Source organism: Petromyzon marinus, chromosome 59, assembly GCF_048934315.1.
Source record: "Petromyzon marinus isolate PM22_M1 ecotype Great Lakes invasive population chromosome 59, UKy_Petmar_22M1.pri1.0, whole genome shotgun sequence".
Lineage (NCBI taxonomy): Eukaryota > Metazoa > Chordata > Hyperoartia > Petromyzontiformes > Petromyzontidae > Petromyzon > Petromyzon marinus.
The window spans coordinates 18,158,065-18,181,416 of record NC_133725.1 but is presented as its reverse complement, the minus strand read 5'-3'; the positions used below and the strand labels follow the sequence as shown (position 1 = coordinate 18,181,416).

The window sequence follows — 23,352 nt, the reverse complement described above, 5'->3', positions numbered from 1 at the left end:
TTTCGGTAAAGTCACGTTGAAGAGAAACAACAAAATAATAAAATATATATAAAACAATAAAAAATTCTCACGACGTTTCGACCATAACTCAAACGGTCGTCTTCAGAACAAAATTCTACTCACCTGGTATCGACAATCAAGGGTATTTCCCTGTCCCCAGACGACCTGCTTGTCAGTTTTGATGTAGTTTCCTTATTCACCAAGGTTCCTGTACCTGACACCATTGCAATCATTGAAGACTTAGTTCATCAAGGACTAAACACTGAGGTACCCCCCCTGGTGAGACATTGTTTAACCAATACATACTGCACTTGGAATGGAACTTTCTACAAACAAACTGAGGGCACCCCAATGGGCTCCCCCCTTTCTCCAGTTATAGCTAACATTTTCATGGAGAAATTTGAGACTGACGCCATCCAGACTGCCACTCTGCGCCCAACCTTATGGAAGAGGTGCGTGGATGACACTTTTGTCATGTGGCCACATGGCCGGCCTGCTCTAGACCAATTCTTCGACCACATCAATTCCATACACCCAGCCATCAGATTTACCATGGAAGTCGAAATAGATGGCAAGATACCTTTTTTGGATGTCCTAATTAAAAAGAGACCTGATGGTTCAATGAGCCACTCTGTCTACAGGAAAGCTACCCATACGGATGCTTATCTGTAACCGGATTCCCACCACCATCCATCACAGAAGAATTTTCTCATCAAGACTCTGTATCATAGAGCCCAATGCATATCTGACCAGGAACACACAAGCAGTGAACTCAAGCACGTACACCAAGCTCTTAGGGCTAATGGTTACTCCGACTATACAATCCGCAAAGCTATCACTCAAACCATGAAGAAGAACCCTCTTGAGGAGCCTTTCAAAACCATCACATTACCCTACATTGCTGGGATCACAAAAAAGATCTCCAAAATCTTGAATAAACACAAGATCCAGGTCCATTTCAACACATTACATAAAATCCGTGATCTGGTTCCGTCTGTAAAAGATGTGATTCCGGACATACAATACCCTGGTGTCTACAAACTAAGTTGCCTCTGTGGTAGTAGTTACATTGGAGAAACCAAACGCCATATCTCGGACCGCATTCGTGAACACAAAGCAGACCTTAAACACGGTAGGACCAACACCTCGGCCGTGGCAGATCATTGTTATAATTCAGTAGGCTCACATGACATTGACTTTTCCAAGACAGAGGTTCTTTGTAAGCCATCTGGCTTCCATGAGAGATTCGTTCATGAGGCTATCCACATATACAAGCACAGAGACAATTTCAACCGAGAAGATGGATTCTATCTTAGCAATCATTGGAAAGATTTGATAAACCATTTCAGGTCTTAATTGATTGTTCACGCTTACAGTGGCTTTCAGACAGCATACATTATACAAAATTTCGTCTCCCCCCTCCTCTTTTCAGAATATAGATGGACTAGTCCTGGGTAAACTGCCAAATCGTTGCGTGTGGCGCTAACGGTTTTTATAAATAAATAAATGCGCCGTTTAAAAATTAATTTATGCGAACCAACACACCTGAAGACGACCGTTTGAGTTATGGTCGAAACGTCGTGAGAATTTTTTTTATTGTTTTATATATATTTTATTATTTTGTTGTTTCAGTTCAACGTGATTTTACCGAAAAAACTAAGAATATGAATTACTGCAGTCACGAAAGCTTTAAAATCAAAATGAACATTTTCACAAATTCAACGTAATGCAGGTAATTGAGTGGCTCGAGGTTAATTTCAATGTCAGAGCACCGAGCCAATGCCATTGAGGTCCTCCGTTCAAAATCCAGTAAGCCATCTATCAACAAACGTTCCTGCGAATTGAGGGCAGGAATGCTGTGGTCTCAACTTGGTCACCAATGGCTGCTCAGTAAACATAATGTCAAATGTGTTTTTGTTCACTGAAGCATATCCCAGCTCTGAGGGTTTGAATTCCATTTGACGTGTAATGAATTATCTTCAGCTTGGATTCCTGGTAAAGCACATCAGTGGCAACTTGTCTCTGAACCACGAGTTCCTTGTTCGACAAACTGAGTTTCTGGAACATTCAAGCATCCTCAAGCGCCGTGGATAAATAAGAGTTTTATCGGTCCACTATTGTTTTGTGCACCGTATCAGCTTTAACAGGATTTGCCCAAAAAGCCTTAGCAAGGAAGGATGAGTCTTTGTAAGTTAGCAAATATAGAGGGTGGAGACCTCAGCATGTAGAGATCTCAACCACAACTCTACCTGGTCTCTGTTATTTATTTAATGAGCCAGCCCTTGCCACAGAGGTTATACGAATGAACCTTGCATGCCACAGACAGGGCAGTGAACGGCAGTTGCTGCTATTGTTTTGGTTGTTTGTAGCTTTTTTTACCCAGCGATGGCAAGCTCGTACTCCGAGTGCCTATAGAAGGAGGCTGGGTCAAAGATCACGGGCCCTTCATGAATCTCTGCAGCGTTCCCAGTCCATAGGTCACCGTGGAGCAGTGCCGGAACCACCTCTACGTCCCTGAAAAAATCCCCCAACCGAAGCTGCACACCACGCAAAAAACAACACCACTTTATTCATAACGTTGTTTTCGAGTTAGATCGCATAAATTTACATGCGTCGTACACCCACCTCCAATTGCCATTAGGCAATTGCCAGAAGTCAGAACGCTTCTGGCAATTGCTTGATGATGCTGGGTGTAATCACCAGCGAAAGGTCGTACTCGTTTGAAAATGTTCTGCGTTTCCTCTCTAACACACCAGAGTGCCGAAGCAATAACATAAATGGCACGTTCTGTTCATGTCAGAAACATTACTAATGGGCTGTGTTGGGTGGATGTGGGTGTACGACGCATTTACACTGACACGATCTAAGCCAAAAAAAACTTTATCATGAATAATATTGGTCGCGAAAGCCTGCGTGTGAAACACCACTTTACCTTTAAAGTCACCTCGAAAACCCACTGCGATCAAATGGGTTTCCCATATGGCTGTGCACATGATGAGCTACACTGCTGCATGTATTAACTCTTTCCTGCTCCGAGATGACTGCAAGTTGCGGGGTGCATCCCGTTCACCGCTGAATCTCGTGTACGTCATCGGAACGTAATAGGAAGTAAATATAAAAAAAACTTTATTAGTACCGAGGATCCCACAAGGCCGTGCGGGAAGGTGTGTAGCACAGTTTGGTACCAGCTATAACAGAGTGCTGTCCTGTCGCTACGGTGCTCTGTGGCGAGTACAATGTCTTTAAAAACAACGGCGCTATGCCTCTCTAAATAAAATTACCGCTGAACCGCTTGCGCGTCCCGAGATTCGGTGAACGAGACCCATCCTGAAATGAGCAGTCGTCTCGGAACAGGAAAGGGTTAAGGGCGAGAGTGAAACAGCTTACGAACCTGAAGCCGAGACCAGAGCTCGCGGGTTTCCCGTTCACCGTAGTCCTTCTCTATCATGTCCAGCTGAAGCTGCAGTCGCTGCCGTGAGAAGAACGTCACCCAGTCCTCCTGCCACTCATTCAGCTGGTGGCATAAATATAGTTTTATTACGGACATTTAGAAACATAAGCAAATAATACCTACTTTATTTGGCCAATCCTTGACCTAAAACAGTGATATTCACTCATTTTCAGAGGGGGGCCACTTTCGCGAATAAGACATTATCAGTGAAAGAGCCACCTCACATTTAAAACCATTGGGGGGTTTGACAGCATGATGGGGTGTTTTCACTTGTGTGTATTGTCGGGGACTGCACGTCAGGGGTCGCAGTAAAAAGGACACCAGGGACTGCCACCGGCCCGCGGGCCTTGCAATGAAGAACACGGACTTAAGATGTCACCCAGCAACGTTGAAATTTACGTACAAATGGCTGGGTAATTCTTAAGACATAATTCGACACTCATGTTATGTACCGATTATCATGGTGTAGTCTTTGAACATCTCATTTCAGCCACCAATTGATATCCTCATAAAAAATACAACAGCATTGATCCTAACGATAGGTTCTGCACTTAATTCCCACACCTCCGTTTAGCACGGTTGGCTATGTACGGTGGAAAGGAAGTTCAACATACATTCATACAAGTCTGTCAAACCCGGCTGAGTGTAATTGGTAATTAGCGAAAACATAACTGATTATGTGAACACTGGTTATGCAAGATCGATCTCTGAGGGAACTTGAGTGACATCTGGTGATGTCAGTTGTAACTGTGTGCCCTGTTATCAATGGTACAACTGTGTGCAATGGAAGAAAATATATGCATTTTTTTAATCAAATATATTGTTTTATAAATTTGTGTACTTATGCAAGATAAAATGTACGCCAATCTAGTTCTTCTTAAAATGTAACCTTAAACCAATGTTACCATCATCAGTGGTTAATAGACTATTACACAAAGGACTCTCATATTTCTACGATGTAATACTAATTAGACTGACATCTGAACAACAGCTGATTTCACCGCTCCATGATAAAACTAATTTAATCAAGTAAACATTATTGCCGTTCCTATAAAACTTTGGTCACCCAGGCTGTCCTTCAACAAAAGGGTACATTAAATCTATAATATAGTTTTTCTGGGTTAGATCGCATAAAAATAAATGAGCCGTTAAACCCACCACCACCTAACAGCCAATTAGTAAGGTTGTCACGTAAACGGAACATGCCAATCCGCTACTTGTACAGCAAACAGAAGTGTTGGAGAGAAAATCCACAACATTTACAATCTGAGTATGACGTTTCGCCAGTAATTACAACTATCATCATTAGGTGGACAGCCAAATTCGTAGAGAAATCCTCCTGTTTCATTCCTTGGAGGGATAGATGTGATTACGTCACTTGTGAGCCCTTCACGAATTGGAATGTTCTGTTTATGTGACAAACCTTACGAATTGGCTGTGTCGGTGGTGGCGGGTTTAACGACAAATTTATATTTCAACGATCTAACCCAAAAAAAAACGATATTATGGATGATATTGGCCGCGAAAGCCTACGTGTTAAACGGGTATATTAAAATTTAAATGGGCTACAACCAGTTTCATGACTTTAAAGCGGAGATCACATGTGGGATGTAACCACAGCATATAGCCGTATGAATCCCACATACTCTACATCCTCCTGCCCAGGGTCCATACCTGTTGGGAGAAATTCAAGACTGAAATTTTTATCAAAATCTGTAAAGCACATGAGAACCTTAATTTAGCAGTCTCAAACTGACTGGGACCCCTGTCGTGACGGAGCAGCTGAACATTGCACAAAATCATCAACCCATATACAGATATATACCAAGGGTGACCAACTTTCCTGACCCTACCAGCAGCATACCATAATCTTCAGATGGCCGCGGGAGCCACAAGAGATAAAGATTAGCCATACAGAAGTTGACTCGTGTCGACTGGCTGTGGAATTTTGAGTTTAGAAATCTCAGTGCCCTGGGAGTACTCATGGCCTGCCTCCGATACCAGATTGTTCTCACTTCATATAAAGTTTAATTGAAGAGTTACAAATTAGCAGCGCCTCTGCAGAGCCACACTTGAACTGCCCAGGAGCCACATGCAGATGCCGAGCGATGGTCTGGCCAACCATGGTATTTTCTGTACATTATAGACTTGTAAATCTAGCGTATATACAAAATTAGCTGAAAACATTAATTTGAGCATTTACTCTATTGCCCTTTAATGAATGAATAGCAAAACTACATGAACTCTCTCCTAAAGCCTTCTTTTGGCTAGCAGACCTTGACATTTATCTCCTGAACATATTGCGATTATATTCTTGGTTCTTTCGGCAAAGTCACGTAGAAGGGAAATAATACAAATAAAACATATTATAATAAAATTCTCACGACATTTCGGCCACAACGCAAGCAGCCGTCCTCAGGTGAAGAAACAGAGCTGTCGGAAAGACACCGTCTTAATGAACACTGCCCAGTGTTCACTGCCCAGTGTTCATTAAGACGCTGTCTTTCCGACAGCTCTGTTTCTTCATCTGAGGACGTCTGCTTGTGTTGTGGCCGAAACTTCGTGAAAATTTTATTATATAATGTTTTATTTGTACTATTTTATTATTTCCCTTCCACGTGACTTTACCGAAAGAACCAAGAATATGAATTCCTGCAGTCACGAAAGCTTTAAATCGAAAAATATTGCGATTAGCAAAAATATAAAGGGACGCAATGTTGAATTCTCTAAGTCTCCTTTGCAGAAGAGTTTGCCCTGATGGACTTTCATATATTACCCAACATAATTCATATAAAAGTACATTGCACACACATGAACAATACAGTTCCCTTCATCACAAAGATGGCTAAAACAAAGAGATGAATGTGATTAGGTGTGGAAAATCATGACCGCTGGCTCACTGGTTGTGTTCATGTATGAAATAATGACAGCATGTGTGTATCTCATTCACTAGCTCAATCGCTTGATTTTTACGATTAATAAACAGCTGTATGAAATGTGTGTTTGTTTACACACAAATCGCCTGTTAACACATATTCATTAGATCCCATTGGCATGCCTACTCTCAGTGCGAAGGAATGTCAACATAATACATAGTTGACATGATGCTAGGGTTGGATCGGTGGGCCTAGTTTTCCACATGTTTTACATTTTCATGATTCAATACTGATAGTTTTCTCTTCCTTGTGAAGCCTCTCTCCAATCTTCTGTTGTGAAGGTGCATTTCAGCCAGATGCTGCCCCAACAAGCCTGAGCCCCTGTCAGAGTGTACAACACAATAGACCTGTCAAAGAAAACATTAACTTTATCATGTCAACAAACCCCAAGTAATAATTCATATGCAAACTAAACTACATCATATTTGTCCAGGTGGTCTGTGGCCGAGAACCTCGCTTGAAAATACGAATATATCAGTTCACATTCTGGTTTGGGTGACTCAAAACAATATTCTTCTGGGGTTTATACAATGAGTGTTACTTCCTGGGAAGTCAATCCTATGTAGACTATAAATGAAACCATTTTTTATTTTACCAGAGCTATTTTTCAGAACCAACCTGGCCACAAATGATAGCCTAACGAAGTGGCTTATCACAGGGAAATTTATAGCAGCCAAATGCTCAAAATACTCATGTTTCTAAATGTGCAGGGAAAAACTGGAGAAACTGGAGAAAAACCTGCACGACCACGGGGAAAACATGCAAACTTCAAAAATACAGCAGGCGTCAAGGTCGGGATCGAACCTACGAAGTTCAATATACCAGGCGAGGTAGTTAACATCTCCTAGCCACCATGGCGCCCCATTCTCTGACTTATCCACCCACCCACCCACTCGTAAAGCCACCCACCCACTCACTCACCCTGCCACGTACCGAATCTCTAAACCAACAACTCAACCACCCACCCACTCATCCAACCTCTCACTTACTAAACCAGCTACTCACCAACCCACCGACCCACTCATCCACCTATTCACTTAAAATAGTTCAACTACAATTGAATTATTTTAAATTCACCAGGTAAGGCCCACTGAGCTATACAGATCCTTGTCGGAAATGACATGGCAAACAAATGATAGCTCAAAGAAGTGGCTTATCACGTGGACATTTATAGCAGCCAAAGCCTCTGAATGTATATTTCTAAATATACATGAAAAACTCTGAGGTCCCAGAGAAAAATCCATGCAACCACAGAGAGAACATGCAAACTCCAAATATACAGGCGTCACGATCGGGATCGAACCCACGATGTCCTATACAAATGGCGAGGGAGTTAACATTCTGATACCCTGGTGCTCCACTCTGACTCAGCCTCCCACCCAACCACTCAAACACCCAGCCAAAGCACTCATGAACCCAATCACCCTGGCACCCACTCAATCGCGAAACCCACTCACTCATCAACACACCCAGCCACTCACTTAACCACTTACCTACGAACCCACCTGCATACCCCCCACTCACTAACTCAACGACCCACTCACTCAACACTCCACTAACCCACCCACTCACCTATTCATGCCCCAAATCACACACTGACCCATCCACCCACTTAATCTATAACTCATGCACTCACCCACCCACCTGCTCACCAGCCACTTATCTACTCACCCACCCACTCATCCTGCCACCTACCCAACCTCTAACCCACCCACGCACCGAACTACCCACCTACCCAATCACCCATCCAATATGGGTGAGGAGGACAATGGGTGAGGAGGGTGAGGTGAGGGGTGAGTAGCACGAGTCGAGTGGTGAGGAGGATAAGGTGAGGGGTAAGAAGAACGAGGTGTGGGGTGAGGAGGACGAGGTGAAAGGTGAGGCGGACGAGGGGTGAGGATGGGTGAGGATGAGGCGAGGGGTGAGGAGGATGAGAGGTGAGGAGGACGAGGGGTGAGGAGGATGAGGGGTGAGAAGGACGAGTCGAGGGGTGAGTAAGTCGAGGGGTGAGGAAGTCGAGGGGTGAGGAAGACGAGGGGTGAGGAGGACGAGCTGAGGGGTGAGGAGGACGAGGGGTGAGAAGGACGAGCTGAGGAGTGAGGAGGATGAGCTGAGGGGTAAAGCGGATGAGGTGAGGGGTGAGGAAGATGAGGTGATGGGTGAGGATGAGGTGAGGGGTGTGGACAAGGTGAAAGGTCAAGCGGACGACGTGAGGGGTGAGGACGAGGTGAGGAAGACGAGCTGAGGAGGATGAGGTGAGGGGTGAGGAGGACGAGGTGAGGGTGAGAAGGATGAGCTGAGGGGTAAAGATGACGAGGCAAGGGGTGAGGAGGATGAGGCGAGGACGAGGCGAGGACGAGGTGAGGGGTGAGGACGAGGTGAGGGGTGAGGAGGACGAAGTGAGAAGTGAGTACGAGGCGAGGGGTGAGGAGAACGAGGGGTGAGGAGGACGAGGCGAGGGGTGAGGAGGAGGCGAGGGGTGAGGAGGGTGAGGGGTGAGGAGGGTGAGGTGAGATGAGGGGTGAGAAGGATGAGTCGAGTGGTGAGGAGGACAAGATGAGGGGTAAGAAGAACGAGGTGTGGGTTGAGGAGGACGAGGCAAATGGTGAGGACAGCGAGGGGAGGACGAGGAGTGAGGACGAGCTAAGGGTGAGGAGGAGGAGGCGAGGGCGAGGTGAGCGGTGAGGAGGACGAGGTGAGCGGTGAGGATGACGACGGGTGAGGAGGACGAGCTGAGGTGAGGAGGAGTCAAGGGGTGAGGAGGACGAGGGGTGAGGACGACGAGGGGTGACGACGACGAGAGTGAGGAGGACGAGGGGTGAGGAGTAAGAAGAACGAGCTGTGAGGGTGAGGAGGACGAGGTGAGGGGTGAGAACGAGGTGAGGGTTGAGGACAAGTGAGGTGGACGAGGTGAGGGGTGAGAACGAGGTGAGGGGTCAAGCGGCCGACGTGAGGGGTAAGGAGGACGAGGTGAGGGGTGAGGAGGATGAGGAGCAGGGTGCGGTGGACGAGCGAGGGGTGAGGACGGGGGGTGAGAAGAAAAACGAGGTGTGGGGGTGAGGACAAGGGTTGAGTAGAGCGAGGCGTGAAGAGAGCGAGGGGTGAGGAGAGCGAGGGGTGAGGAGGACGAGGGGTGAGGAGGAAGAGGTGAGGGGTAAGAAGAACGCGGTGTGGGTGAGAAGGACGAGGTGAGGGGTGAGGCGGGCGAGGCGTGAGGATGACGAGGCGCGGGGTGGGGTGGACGAGGCGAGGTGAGGGGTGAGGAAGACGAGCTGAGGGGTTAGGAGAACGAGGAGTGAGGAGAACGAGGGGTGAGGAGAACGAGCGGCGAGGAGGACAATGGGTGAGGAGGACAATGGGTGAGGAGGACGAGGGGTGAGGAGGGTGAGGTGAGGGGTGAGTAGAACGAGTCGAGTGGTGAGGAGGACAAGATGAGGGGTAAGAAGAAGGAGGTGTGGGGTGAGGAGGACGAGGCAAATGGTGAGGACAGCGAGGGGAGGGGAGGACGAGCTAAGGGTGAGGAGGACGAGGCGAGGGAGAGGTGAGGGGTGAGGAGGACGAGTTGAGCGGTGAGGACGACGACGGGTGAGGAGGACGAGCTGAGGTGAGAGGTGAGGACGAGTCGAGGGGTAAGGAGGACGAGAGGTGACGATGACGAGAGTGAGGAGGACGAGGGGTGAGGAGAGTGAGAGGTGAGGAGTAAGAAGAACGAGCTGTGGAGGTGAGTAGGACGAGGTGAGGGTTGAGGACAAGTGAGGTGGACGAGGTGAGGGGTGAGAAAGGGGTCAGGGGTCAAGAGGACGAGGTGAGGGGTCAAGGGGACGACGTGAGGGGTAAGGAGGACGAGGTGAGGGGTGAGGAGGATGAGGAGCAGGGTGCGGTGGACGAGCGAGGGGTGAGGAGGACGAGAAGTGAGGAGGACGGGGGGTGAGAAGTAAGAAGAACGAGGTGTGGGGGTGAGGAGGACGAGGGATGAGGAGGACGAGGCGAGGGCTGAGGAGAGCGAGGGGTGAGGAGAGCGAGGGGTGAGGAGGACGAGGGATGAGGAGGACGAGAGGTAAGGAGGTGAGGGGTGCGAAGGACGAGTCGAGGGGTGAGGAGGTGAGGAGCAGGGTGCGGTGGACGAGCGAGGGGTGAGGACGGGGGGTGAGAAGGAAAACGAGGTGAGGACGAGGGTTGAGGAGAGCGAGGGGTGAGGAGAGCGAGGGGTGAGGAAGACGACGGGTGAGGAGGACGAGAGGTAAGGAGGTGAGGGGTGCGAAGGACGAGTCGAGGGGTGAGGAGGAAGAGGTGAGGGGTAAGAAGAACGCGGTGTGGGTGAGAAGGACGAGGCGCGGGGTGCGGTGGACGAGGTGAGGGGTGAGAACGAGGGGTGAGGAGAATGAGCGGTGAGGAGGACAATGTGTGAGGAGGACGAGGGGTGAGGAGGACGAGGGGTGAGGAGGACGAGGGGTGAGGAGGGTGAGGTGAGGGGTGAGTAGAACGAGTCGAGTGGTGAGGAGGACAAGATGAGGGGTAAGAAGACCGAGGTGAGGGGTGAGGAGGACGAGGTGAGCGGTGAGGACGACGACGGGTGAGGACGAGCTGAGGTGAGAGGACGAGTCGAGGGGTCAGGAGGACGAGGTAAAAGGTGAGGCGGACGAGGGGTGAGGAGGACGATGGGTGAGGATGTTGAGGCGAGGGATGAGGAGGACGAGGGGTGAGGGGTGAGGAGGACGAGGGGTGAGGAGGATGAGGTGTGAGGAGGACGAGGTGAGGGGTGAGGAGGACGAGGGGTGAGGAGGACGAGCTGAGGGGTAAAGCGGATGAGGTGAGGGGTGAGGGAGACGAGGTGATGGGTGAGGACGAGGTGAGGGGTGTGGACGAGGTGAAAGGTCAAGCAGACGACGTGAGGGGTGAGGACGAGGTGAGGAAGACGAGCTGAGGGGTGAGGAGGACGAGGTGAGGAGGACGAGGGGTGAAGAGGACGAGCTGAGGAGGACGAGATGAGGTGTGAGGAGGACGAGGAGAGGGGTGAGGAGAACGAGGAGTGAAGAGAACGAGGGGTGAGGAGGACGAGGGGTGAGGAGGACGAGGGGTGAGGAGGACGAGGGGTGAGGAGGACGAGGGGGGCCGAAGACGAGGGGTGAGGAGGACGAGGGGTGAGGAGGACGAGGGGTGAGGAGGACGAGGGGTGAGGAGGACGAGGGGTGAGGAGGACGACGGGTGAGGAGAGTGAAGGGTGAGGAGTAAGAATAACGAGCTGTGGGGGTGAGGACGAGGTGAGGGGTGAGAACGAGGTGAGGGTTGAGGACAAGTGAGGTGGACGAGGTGAGGGGTGAGAATGAGGTGAGGGGTCAAGAGGGCGAGGTGAGGGGTCAAGCGGACGACGTGAGGGGTAAGGAGGACGAGGTGAGGGGTGAGGAGGATGAGGAGCGGGGTGCGGTGGACGAGCGAGGGGTGAGGAGGACGAGGGGCGAGGAGGACGGGGGGTGAGAAGTAAGAAGAACGAGGTGTGGGGGTGAGGAGGACAAGGGGTGAGGAGGACGAGGTGAGGGCTGAGGAGAGCGAGGCGTGAGGAAAGCGAGGGGGGAGGAGAGCGAGGGGTGAGGACAGCGAGGGGTGAGGAGGACGAGGGGTGAGGAGGTGAGGAGCAGGGTACGGTGGACGAGCGAGGGGTGAAAACGGGGGGTGAGAATAAAAACGAGGTGTGGGGGTGAGGACGAGGGTTGAGGAGAGCGAGGGGTGAGGAGGACGAGGGGTGAGGAGAGCGAGGGGTAAAGAGAGCGAGGGGTGAGGAGAGCGAGGGGTGAGGAGGACGAGGGGTGAGGAGGACGAGGGGTGAGGAGGACGAGGGGTGAGGAGGACGAGGGGTGAGGAGGACGAGGGGTGAGGAGGACGAGGGGTGAGGAGGACGAGGGGTGAGGAGGACGAGGGGTGAGGAGAGTGAGGGGTGAGGAGTAAGAAGAACGAGCTGTGGGGGTGAGGACGAGGTGAGGGGTGAGAACGAGGTGAGGGTTGAGGACAAGTGAGGTGGACGAGGTGAGGGGTGAGAATGAGGTGAGGGGTCAAGAGGGCGAGGTGAGGGGTCAAGCGGACGACGTGAGGGGTAAGGAGGACGAGGTGAGGGGTGAGGAGGATGAGGAGCGGGGTGCGGTGGACGAGCGAGGGGTGAGGAGGACGAGGGGCGAGGAGGACGAGATGAGGGCTGAGGAGAGCGAGGCGTGAGGAGAGCGAGGGGTGAGGAGAGCGAGGGGTGAGGAGAGCGAGGGGTGAGGACAGCGAGGGGTGAGGAGGACGAGGGGTGAGGAGGTGAGGAGCAGGGTGCGGTGGACGAGCGAGGGGTGAGGACGGGGGGTGAGAAGAAAAACGAGGTGTGGGGGTGAGGACGAGGGTTGAGGAGAGCGAGGGGTGAGGAGGACGAGGGGTGAGGAGGACGAGGGGTGAGGAGAGCGAGGGGTGAGGAGAGTGAGGAGTGAGGAGAGCGAGGGGTGAGGAGGACGAGTCGAGGGGTGAGGAGGAAGAGGTGAGGGGTATGAAGAACGCGGTGTGGGTGAGAAGGACGAGGTGAGGGGTGAGGCGGGCGAGGCGTGAGGATGACGAGGCACGGGGTGCGGTGGACGAGGTGAGGGGTGAGGAAGACGAGCTGAGGGGTGAGGAGAACGAGCGGTGAGGAGGACAATGGGTGAGGACGAGGGGTGAGGAGGGTGAGGTGAGGTGAGGGGTGAGTAGGATGAGTCGAGTGGTGAGGAGGACAAGATGAGGGGTAAGAAGAACGAGGTGAAGGGTGAGGAGGACGAGGTGAGCGGTGAGGACAACGACGGGTGAGGAGAACGAGCTGAGGTGAGAGGTGAGGACGAGGTGAAAGGTGAGGCGGACGAGGGGTGAGGAGGACGATGGGTGAGAAAGATGAGGCGTGGGGTGAGGACGAGGGGTGAGGAGGACGAGGGGTGAAGAGGACGAGGGGTGAAGAGGACGAGGGGTGAGGACGACGAGGGGTGAGGACGACGAGGGGTGAGGAGGACGAGGGGTGAGGAGGACGAGGGGTGAGGAGAGTGAGAGGTGAGGAGTAAGAAGAATGAGCTGTGGGGGTGAGGAGGACGAGGTGAGGGGTGAGAACGAGGTGAGGGTTGAGGACAAGTGAGGTGGACGAGGTGAGGGGTGAGAAAGGGGTGAGGGGTCAAGAGGACGAGGTGAGGGGTCAAGCGGACGACGTGAGGGGTAAAGAGGACGAGGTGAGGGGTGAGGAGGATGAGGAGCAGGGTGCGGTTGACGAGCGAGGGGTGAGGAGGACGAGAAGTGAGGAGGACGGGGGATGAGGAGGACGAGGGGTGAGGAGGACGAGGGGTGAGGAGGACGAGGGGTGAGGAGTACGAGGGGTGAGGAGGACGAGGGGTGAGGAGGACGAGGGGTGAGGAGGACGAGGGGTGAGGAGGACGAGGGGTGAGGAGGACGAGGGGTGAGGAGAGTGAGGGGTGAGGAGTAAGAAGAACGAGCTGTGGGGGTGAGGACGAGGTGAGGGGTGAGAACGAGGTGAGGGTTGAGGACAAGTGAGGTGGACGAGGTGAGGGGTGAGAATGAGGTGAGGGGTCAAGAGGGCGAGGTGAGGGGTCAAGCGGACGACATGAGGGGTAAGGAGGACGAGGTGAGGGGTGAGGAGGATGAGGAGCGGAGTGCGGTGGACGAGCGAGGGGTGAGGAAGACGAGGGGCGAGGAGGACGAGATGAGGGCTGAGAGCGAGGCGTGAGGAGAGCGAGGGGTGAGGAGAGCGAGGGGTGAGGAGAGCGAGGGGTGAGGACAGCGAGGGGTGAGGAGGACGAGGGGTGAGGAGGTGAGGAGCAGGGTGCGGTGGACGAGCGAGGGGTGAGGACGGGGGGTGAGAAGAAAAACGAGGTGTGGGGGTGAGGACGAGGGTTGAGGAGAGCGAGGGGTGAGGAGGACGAGGGGTGAGGAGGACGAGGGGTGAGGAGAGCGAGGGGTGAGGAGAGCGAGGGGTGAGGAGAGTGAGGAGTGAGGAGAGCGAGGGGTGAGGAGGACGAGTCGAGGGGTGAGGAGGAAGAGGTGAGGGGTATGAAGAACGCGGTGTGGGTGAGAAGGACGAGGTGAGGGGTGAGGCGGGCGAGGCGTGAGGATGACGAGGCGCGGGGTGCGGTGGACGAGGTGAGGGGTGAGGAAGACGAGCTGAGGGGTGAGGAGAACGAGCGGTGAGGAGGACAATGGGTGAGGACGAGGGGTGAGGAGGGTGAGGTGAGGTGAGGGGTGAGTAGGATGAGTCGAGTGGTGAGGAGGACAAGATGAGGGGTAAGAGGAACGAGGTGAAGGGTGAGGAGGACGAGGTGAGCGGTGAGGACAACGACGGGTGAGGAGAACGAGCTGACGTGAGAGGTGAGGACGAGGTGAAAGGTGAGGCGGACGAGGGGTGAGGAGGACGATGGGTGAGAAAGATGAGGCGTGGGGTGAGGACGAGGGGTGAGGAGGACGAGGGGTGAAGAGGACGAGGGGTGAGGACGACGAGGGGTGAGGACGACGAGGGGTGAGGAGGACGAGGGGTGAGGAGGACGAGGGGTGAGGAGGACGAGGGGTGAGGAGAGTGAGAGGTGAGGAGTAAGAAGAATGAGCTGTGGGGGTGAGGAGGACGAGGTGAGGGGTGAGAACGAGGTGAGGGTTGAGGACAAGTGAGGTGGACGAGGTGAGGGGTGAGAAAGGGGTGAGGGGTCAAGAGGATGAGGTGAGGGGTCAAGCGGACGACGTGAGGGGTAAAGAGGACGAGGTGAGGGGTGAGGAGGATGAGGAGCAGGGTGCGGTTGACGAGCGAGGGGTGAGGAGGACGAGAAGTGAGGAGGACGGGGGGTGAGAAGTAAGAAGAACGAGGTGTGGGGGTGAGGAGGACGAGGAGTGAGGAGGACGAGGCGAGGGGTGAGGAGAGCGAGGGGTGAGGAGAGCGAGGGGTGATGAGGACGAGGGGTGAGGAGGACGAGGGGTGAGGAGGACGAGGGGTGAGGAGAGCGAGGGGTGAGGAGGACGAGGGGTGAGGAGGTGAGGGGTGCGGAGGACGAGTCGAGGGGTGAGGAGGAAGAGGTGAGGGGTAAGAAGAACGCGGTGTGGGTGAGAAGGACGAGGTGAGGGGTGAGGCGGGCGAGGCGTGAGGATGACGAGGCGCGGGGTGCGGTGGACAAGGTGAGGTGAGGGGTGAGAATGACGAGCTGAGGGGTGAGGAGAACGAGGGGTGAGGAGAACGAGCGGTGAGGAGGACAATGGGTGAGAAGGACAATGGGTGAGGACAATGGGTGAGGAGGGTGAGGTGAGGTGAGGGGTGAGTAGGACAAGTCGAGTGGTGAGGACAAGATGAGGGGTAAGAAGAACGAGGTGTGGGGTGAGGAGGACGAGGCAAATGGTGAGGAGGACGAGGCGAGGACGAGGTGAGCGGTGAGGACGACGACGGGTGAGGAGGACGAACTGAGGTGAGGACGAGTCGAGGGGTGAGGAGGACGAGGTAAAAGGTGAGGCGGACGAGGGGTGAGGAGGACGATGGGTGAGGAAGATCAGGCGAGGGGTGAGGAGGACGAGGGGTGACGATGACGAGAGTGAGGAGGACGAGGGGTGAGGAGGACAGGAGTGAGGAGAGTGAGGGGTGAGGAGTAAGAAGAACGAGCTGTGGGGGTGAGGACGAGGTGAGGGGTGAGAACGAGGTGAGGGTTGAGGACAAGTGAGGTGGACGAGGTGAGGGGTGAGAATGAGGTGAGGGGTCAAGCGGACGACGTGAGGGGTAAGGAGGACGAGGTGAGGGGTGAGGAGGATGAGGAGCCGGGTGCGGTGGATGAGTGAGGGGTGAGGAGGACGAGGGGCGAGGAGGACGAGGTGAGGGCTGAGGAGAGCGAGGCGTGAGGAGAGCGAGGGGTGAGGACAGCGAGGGGTGAGGAGGATGAGGGGTGAGGAGGACGAGGGGTGAGGAGGTGAGGAGCAGGGTGCGGTGGACGAGCGAGGGGTGAGGACGGGGGGTGAGAATAAAAACGAGGTGTGGGGGTGAGGACGAGGGTTGAGGAGAGCGAGGGGTGAAGAGAGCGAGGGGTGAGTAGGTGAGGGGTGTGGAGGACGAGTCGAGCGGTGAGGAGGAAGAGGTGAGGGGTAAGAAGAACGCGGTGTGGGTGAGAAGGACGAGGTGAGGGGTGAGGCGGGCGAGGCGCGAGGATGACGAGGCGCGGGGTGGGGTGGACGAGGTGAGGGGTGAGGAAGACGAGCTGAGGGGTGAGGAGAACGAGGGGTGAGGAGAACGAGCGGTGAGGAGGACAATGGGTGAGGAGGACAATGGGTGAGGAGGACGAAGGGTGAGGAGGGTAAGGTGAGGGGTGAGTAGGACGAGTCGAGTGGTGAGGAGGACAAGATGAGGGGTAAGAAGAACGAGGTGTGGGGTGAGGAGGACGAGGCAAATGGTGAGGACAGCGAGGGGAGGGGAGGACGAGGAGGACGAGCTAAGGGTGAGGAGGACGAGGTGAGGGAGAGGTGAGGGGTGAGGAGGGGTGAGGGGTGAGGAGGACGAGAAGTGAGGAGGACGAGGGGTGAGGAGGACGAAGGATGAGGAGGTGAGGAGCAGGGTGCGGTGGACGAGCGAGGGGTGAGGACGGGGGGTGAGAAGAAAAACGAGGTGAGGACGAGGGTTGAGGAGAGCGAGGGGTGAAGAGAGCGAGGGGTGAGGAAGACGAGGGGTGAGGAGAGCGAGGGGTGAGGAAGACGAGGGGTGAGGAAGACGAGGGGTGAGGAGAGCGAGGGGTGAGGAGGACGAGGGGTGAGGAGAATGAGGGGTGAGGAGAACGAGCGGTGAGGAGGACAATGTGTGAGGAGGACAATGTGTGAGGAGGACAATGTGTGAGGAGGACAATTGTTGAGGAGGACGAGGGGTGAGGAGGACGAGGGGTGAGGAGGACGAGGGGTGAGGAGGGTGAGGTGAGGGGTGAGTAGGACGAGTCGAGTGGTGAGGAGGACAAGATGAGGGGTAAGAAGAACGAGGTGTCGGGTGAGGAGGACGAGGCAAATGGTGAGGACAGCGAGGGGAGGGGAGGACGAGGAGTGAGGACGAGCTAAGGGTGAGGAGGACGAGGCGAGGGAGAGGTGAGGGGTGAGTAGGACGAGGTGAGCGGTGAGGACGACGACGGGTGAGGAGGACGAGCTGAGGTGAGAGGACGAGTCGAGGGGTGAGGAGGACGAGGTAAAAGGTGAGGCAGACGAGGGGTGAGGAGGACGATAGGTGAGAAAGATGAGGCGAGGGGTGAGGAGGACGAGGGGTGAGGAGGATGAGGGGTGAGAAGGAAGAGTCGAGGGGTGAGGAGGACGAGGTGAGGGGTGAGGAAGACGAGCTAAGGGGTGAGGAGGACGAGGGGTGAGGAGGACGAGCTGAGGGGTAAAGCGGATGAGGTGAGGGGTGAGGAAGACGAGGTGATGGGTGAGGATGAGGTGAGGGGTGTGGACGAGGTGAAAGGTCAAACGGACGACGTGAGGGGTGAGGACGAGGTGAGGAAGACGAGCTGAGGGGTGAGGAGGACGAGGTGAGGAGGACGAGGGGTGAAGAGGACGAGCTGAGGAGGACGAGCTGAGGAGGACGAGGTGAGGGGTGAGGAGGACGAGGTGAGGGTGAGGAGGATGAGCTGAGGGGTAAAGATGACGAGGCAAGGGGTGAGGAGGACGAGGCGAGGACGAGGTGAGGGGTGACGAGGACGAAGTGAGGGGTGAGTACGAGGCGAGGGGTGAGGAGAACGAGGGGTGAGGAGGACGAGGCGAGGCGTGAGGAGGAGGCGAGGGGTGAGAACGAGGGTTGAGGAGGACGAGGCGATGGGTGAGGAAGACGAGGCGATGGGTGAGGAGGACGAGGTGATGGGTGAGGACGAGGTGAGGAGAGCGAGGGGTTAGAGAAGGACGAGGTGAGGGTGAGGAGGATGAGCTAAGGGGTAAAGATGACGAGGCGAGGACGAGGTGAGGGGTGAGGAGGACGAAGTGAGGGCGAGGTGAGGGGTGAAAAATACGAGCTGAGGGATGAGAAGGACGAGGTGAGGGGTGAGGACGAGGCGAGGACGAGGTGAGGGGTGAGGAGGACGAAGTGAGGGCGAGGTGAGGGGTGAGGAATACGAGCTGAGGGATGAGAAGGACGAGGTGAGGGGTGAGGAGGACGAGGCGACCCGAGCTCGATTCCCGCTTACAGCCACCATCACCACTGCGTCCTGGATCTCGAGAGGTCGGTTCAGCCTTAAATTAGTATCTGGTACGATGTGTACACATCGCAACTCGGGAGAAAAAGGCAGCAGAGGGTGGTCCCGGCCACCCACACAGAACATGTGTGAAACCCAGAGATTATGCGTGAAACACGTGCAGATCATTAGAAAAACAGGCAAATATCTTGTGTGATATCAAATATGGATCATGCGTAAAACACATACCGATCATACGCAAGAAACACACACTCAGGCAATGAAAACACACTCATATGCTGCTGTAGGATACGTTGGTTCAGCAGATGTACAGGGTGATGGATTACAATTTAAAGTTTTTTTTAAATGGCGATGAAGAATATTGTCCATTCCTTTGCAGTCCAGCCGTACACTCATTCATTCACGTGCTATCTTTTCGTCTATGCATCGGTCAATCCGCAAGTCAATTATGCAAGAGGACTCAGTCCCCCCCTGCCCCGCCCCCCTCTGCAAGTAGTAGCAGCTCCCTGCACCACCCAGCTAACCCCACACTGCATGCCGCGTTCTGCGCGATGCCTCAAGTTCAAGGTCGTGTGGGTAACACATTACCGTGGTGATTATTTGAAATGTAACTTTTTATTTTACCAGGTAAGTGAGCCATATAGCTCTTTTTAAGAAGCGATCTGGTCACAAATGTTAGTTTTAACGGAGTGGCTCATCTTGTGGAAATTTATAGCAGTAAAATACAGGCCAATTGTGGCCCGCGGAACGATATTTTGTGGCCCACTATTTGACATCAATTATTTTTTTATTTTTTTATTATTATGTTTTTTTTACCATAGCTCAGGCTCGTGACAGCTTCCGGTGTTTGTTGACAAGTTAGCCAACGCGAATTAGCAACGTTAGTCACTTGGTTGAAACGTGATTCCGGAGTGACACCAAGTGGAAGGAAAATATATCCTGTCACCCTGTGCAAGGTACAGAGGACTTAGGAAGTGGGCGGACTCAACAAGTGTAATCAGTCACCTAATAAAGACAACAGAGTGTTGCAATAGGAAAGGGAAAATAATTACATGGATAGCAAATAGCATGAGATGGGTGGCAAGAACAAAAGAACCTGAATATTATAAAGAAGTTATAGATTATTATTACAAGAGAAACAAAGAAAAGGAAAAAGGACAGATATGTGCAATCGCAAAAGAAAATAATTTACCAAGAACAATTTAATCAAAAAGAGCAAGAAATTAAAAGATATAAAACATGAGACAATGCACTTGATGTTAAGAATTAAGACAGGTGGAGTAACATGGACACCAGAGTTAGCTCAATGGCATCCAGAGAGATTCGGTAGAGCAGAAGGATATGTAGAATGTGAACAAAAAGAAGAAAATCTAGATCACTTTATTTATGAATGTGAAAGGTATAAACACCTGAGAGAGAACACGATTGATGAATTTAATAATGATAAGAAAAACGAAGTGCTCAAAAAAGCATGAACAATGATAAAGTTTTCAAATACCTCTCAGAATATATAGAAAGGGCATACTAAATAAGATCCCAAATACTCAGGTATTGGGATAAAAACATGTAAATATATCACCCCCACCTTTCCTGAGCTTTCCAGGATGTTCAAGCGGACCATGTGCCTTTTTGGGAGCACATATCTGTGTGAAAAGCTCTTTTGCACCATGAACTTTAATAAGTCAAAGTACAGGTCCAAACTTACTGATGAGCATTTCAAGCCATACTGAGGGTCTCAATTGCTTCCTCCCTCAAGCCAAATGTGGCTCAGCTGTGTAAGAAGAGGAAGCGCTGCCAGGTCTCTGGAAGCATGGAGTAGGTAAGAGAAGCCTATGTTCTGAAGAACCGTTCATGTTCTGAACTGTTATTAATAAAGATTGAGAAGATTGGATCAGTTGCACTTTTTTTTGGAATACTTGATACGGCCCAGCCTCACCCAGACTCTACCTCCAGCGGCCCCCAGGTAAGTTGAGTTTGAGACTCCTGCTCTGAACGCATGTTTCTAAATATGGAGGGAAAAACTGGAAGACCTGGAGAACAATCCACGCGACCACGGGAGAGAGAGAGACATGCAAACTCCAAATATACAGGCGTCAGGGTCCGGATCGAACCCACAACCTCTTGCATACCAGGTGAAGGAGTTAACATCCCACCACCGCGGCACCCTTATGTACCAGGTTACACAGTCACGGACTCAAATGAAGACACAGTCCCTTCATTTAACAGTCTGTTCGATAAATAAGTTCTGTTAGCGAGCACCTATTAAGGCTAGCATGCCACACGAGGGGGTGGGTGGTCAGTTTTACCCAGGATAGCCCTACTGGCTCTTTTCAGGAGGGTTCTACCACATTTCCCAGCAATGATTACTAGGCACAGTATATTCCAACTGGGTAATTTGCGGGCAATTGTATTTAATTCGGTTAATCTGGTCCATGACGCTGGGATCTTCAACGTCCACTGAAGCAGACGGCACATGGTGTCTTTGCAGTGAACACGCCTGTAGAATTAAACAGGGCGGCCGCTGGATTCAAACCGCGAACATCTACGACAAGCGGCACACGTACAACTGCTACAGACACACGCCGAGTGTGTAATCACTCAATATGTGAGTGATTACACGCAACATTGTTGCGTGATTAAACACAACGTTGTTGTGTGTGTAATCACACACAAAAATATTGATGAGACGCAACGACGTTGTGTTGAGTGTAATCACAAACAACAACGTTGTGTTGAGTGTAATCACTCAAAACGACATTGTGTTGAGTGTAATCACTCACAACGACGTTGTGTTGAGTGTAATTACACACAACGACGTTGTGTTGAGTGTAATCACTTACAACAACAACAACAACGATGTGTTGAGTGTAATCACAGGCAACAATGTTGATGACACACAGCGTCCAACAGAGGGCGTCGTAGTCGTGCCATGGGGAGGCGGCGAGTGATGAACGCCACTGCGGCGCCGCAAAGAGATCAGAGCCGTGATATTTATTTATTTGTACACTGGAGGAGGAATCCGATGAGCTACGAAGTTCTTTATCACAAACGTCCAGCGTCTTGGCCGTCACGATAGAACGAGGCCGATAAACGTGGAGGTATAAATGAGGGTGATGCTAAGTCGGTGTGCCGTGCCCTAAGTGAGGTTGCCATGGGCGTGTGTGTTGGCCGTGTCAGGAGCGGGTGAGGAGGACGAGGCAAGGGGTGAGGAGGACGAGGTGAAGGGTAAGAAGAACGAGGTCAGGAGGTGAGGGGTGAGGACGAGATGAGGTGTGAGGAGGACGAGATGAGGTGTGAGGAGGACGAGGAGAGGGGTGAGGAGAACGAGGAGTGAAGAGAACGAGGGGTGAGGAGGACGAGGGGTGAGGAGGACGAGGGGTGAGGAGGACGAGGGGTGAGGAGGACGAGGGGTGAGGAGGACGAGGGGTGGCGAAGTCGAGGGGTGAGGAGGACGATGGGTGAGAAAGATGAGGCGAGGGGTGAGGAGGACGAGGGGTGAGGAGGACGAGGGGTGAGGAGGACGAGGGGTGAGGAGGATGAGGGGTGAGAAGGACGAGTCGAGGGGTGAGGAGGACGAGGTGAGGGGTGAGGAAGACGAGCTGAGGGGTGAGGAGGACGAGGGGTGAGGAGGACGAGCTGAGGAGTAAAGCGGATGAGGTGAGGGGTGAGGAAGACGAGGTGATGGGTGAGGATGAGGTGAGGGGTGTGGACGAGGTGAAAGGTCAAGCGGACGACGTGAGGGGTGAGGACGAGGTGAGGAAGACGAGCTGAGGGGTGAGGAGGACGAGGTGAGGGTGAGGAGGATGAGCTAAGGGGTAAAGATGACGAGGGCGAGGACGAGGTGACGGGTGAGGAGGACGAAGTGAGGGCGAGGTGAGGGGTGAGGAATACGAGCTGAGGGATGAGAAGGACGAGGTGAGGGGTGAGGAGGACGAGGGGTGAGGAGGACGAGGCGAGGGGTGAGGAGGAGGCGAGGGGTGAGAACGAGGGTTGAGGAGGACGAGGCAATGGGTGAGGAGGACGAGGTGATGGGTGAGGACGAGGTGAGGAGAGCGAGGGGTTAGAGAAGGACGAGGTGAGGGTGAGGAGGATAAGCTAAGGGGTAAAGATGACGAGGCAAGGGGTAAAGATGACGAGGCGAGGACGAGGTGAGGGGTGAGGAGGACGAGGCGACCCGAGCTCGATTCCCGCTTACAGCCACCATCACCACTGCGTCCTGGATCTCGAGAGGTCGGTTCAGCCTTAAATTAGTATCTGGTACGATGTGTACACATCGCAACTCGGGAGAAAAAGGCAGCTGAGGGTGGTCCCGGCCACCCACACAGAACATTTGTGAAACCCAGAGATTATTGCGTGAAACACGTGCAGATCATTAGAAAAACAGGCAAATATCTTGTGTGATATCAAATATGGATCATGCGTAAAACACATACCGATCATACGCAAGAAACACACACTCAGGCAATGTATGAAAACACACTCATATGCTGCTGTAGGATACGTTGGTTCAGCAGATGTACAGGGTGATGGATTACAATGTTAAGTTTTTTTAAAATGGCGATGAAGAATATTGTCCATTCATTTGCAGTCCAGCCGTACACTCATTCATTCACGTGCTATCTTTTCGTCTATGCATCGGTCAATCCGCAAGTCAATTATGCAAGAGGACTCAGTCCCCCCCTGCCCCGCCCCCCTCTGCAAGTAGTAGCAGCTCCCTGCACCACCCAGCTAACCCCACACTGCATGCCGCGTTCTGCGCGATGCCTCGAGTTCAAGGTCGTGTGGGTGA

General features: G+C 52.9%; 1 protein-coding gene across 6 annotated transcripts in view; it reads right to left on the bottom strand.

The window, feature by feature from the left end:
• Positions 1-23,352, bottom strand: part of LOC142905918 (fructosamine-3-kinase-like) — a 48,571-nt gene that overhangs the window by 13,899 nt on the left and 11,320 nt on the right. For 3 of the 6 annotated variants that reach the window (XR_012929936.1, XR_012929935.1, XR_012929932.1), the window contains exons 2-3: positions 3,392-3,514; positions 2,380-2,537 (exon numbers count right to left, since the gene is read on the bottom strand). Coding sequence is in view for 1 of the 6 variants with exons in the window: in XM_076053155.1 (XP_075909270.1) it covers positions 2,380-2,537; positions 3,392-3,514; positions 6,600-6,674 (356 nt within the window). In the remaining 5 variants the exon portion in view is untranslated. Of the gene's footprint in view, positions 1-123; positions 215-2,379; positions 2,538-3,391; positions 3,515-6,599; positions 6,739-23,352 lie in introns of those variants that run through there. The other 3 variants (XR_012929933.1, XR_012929934.1, XM_076053155.1) reach the window with 3 other exon arrangements.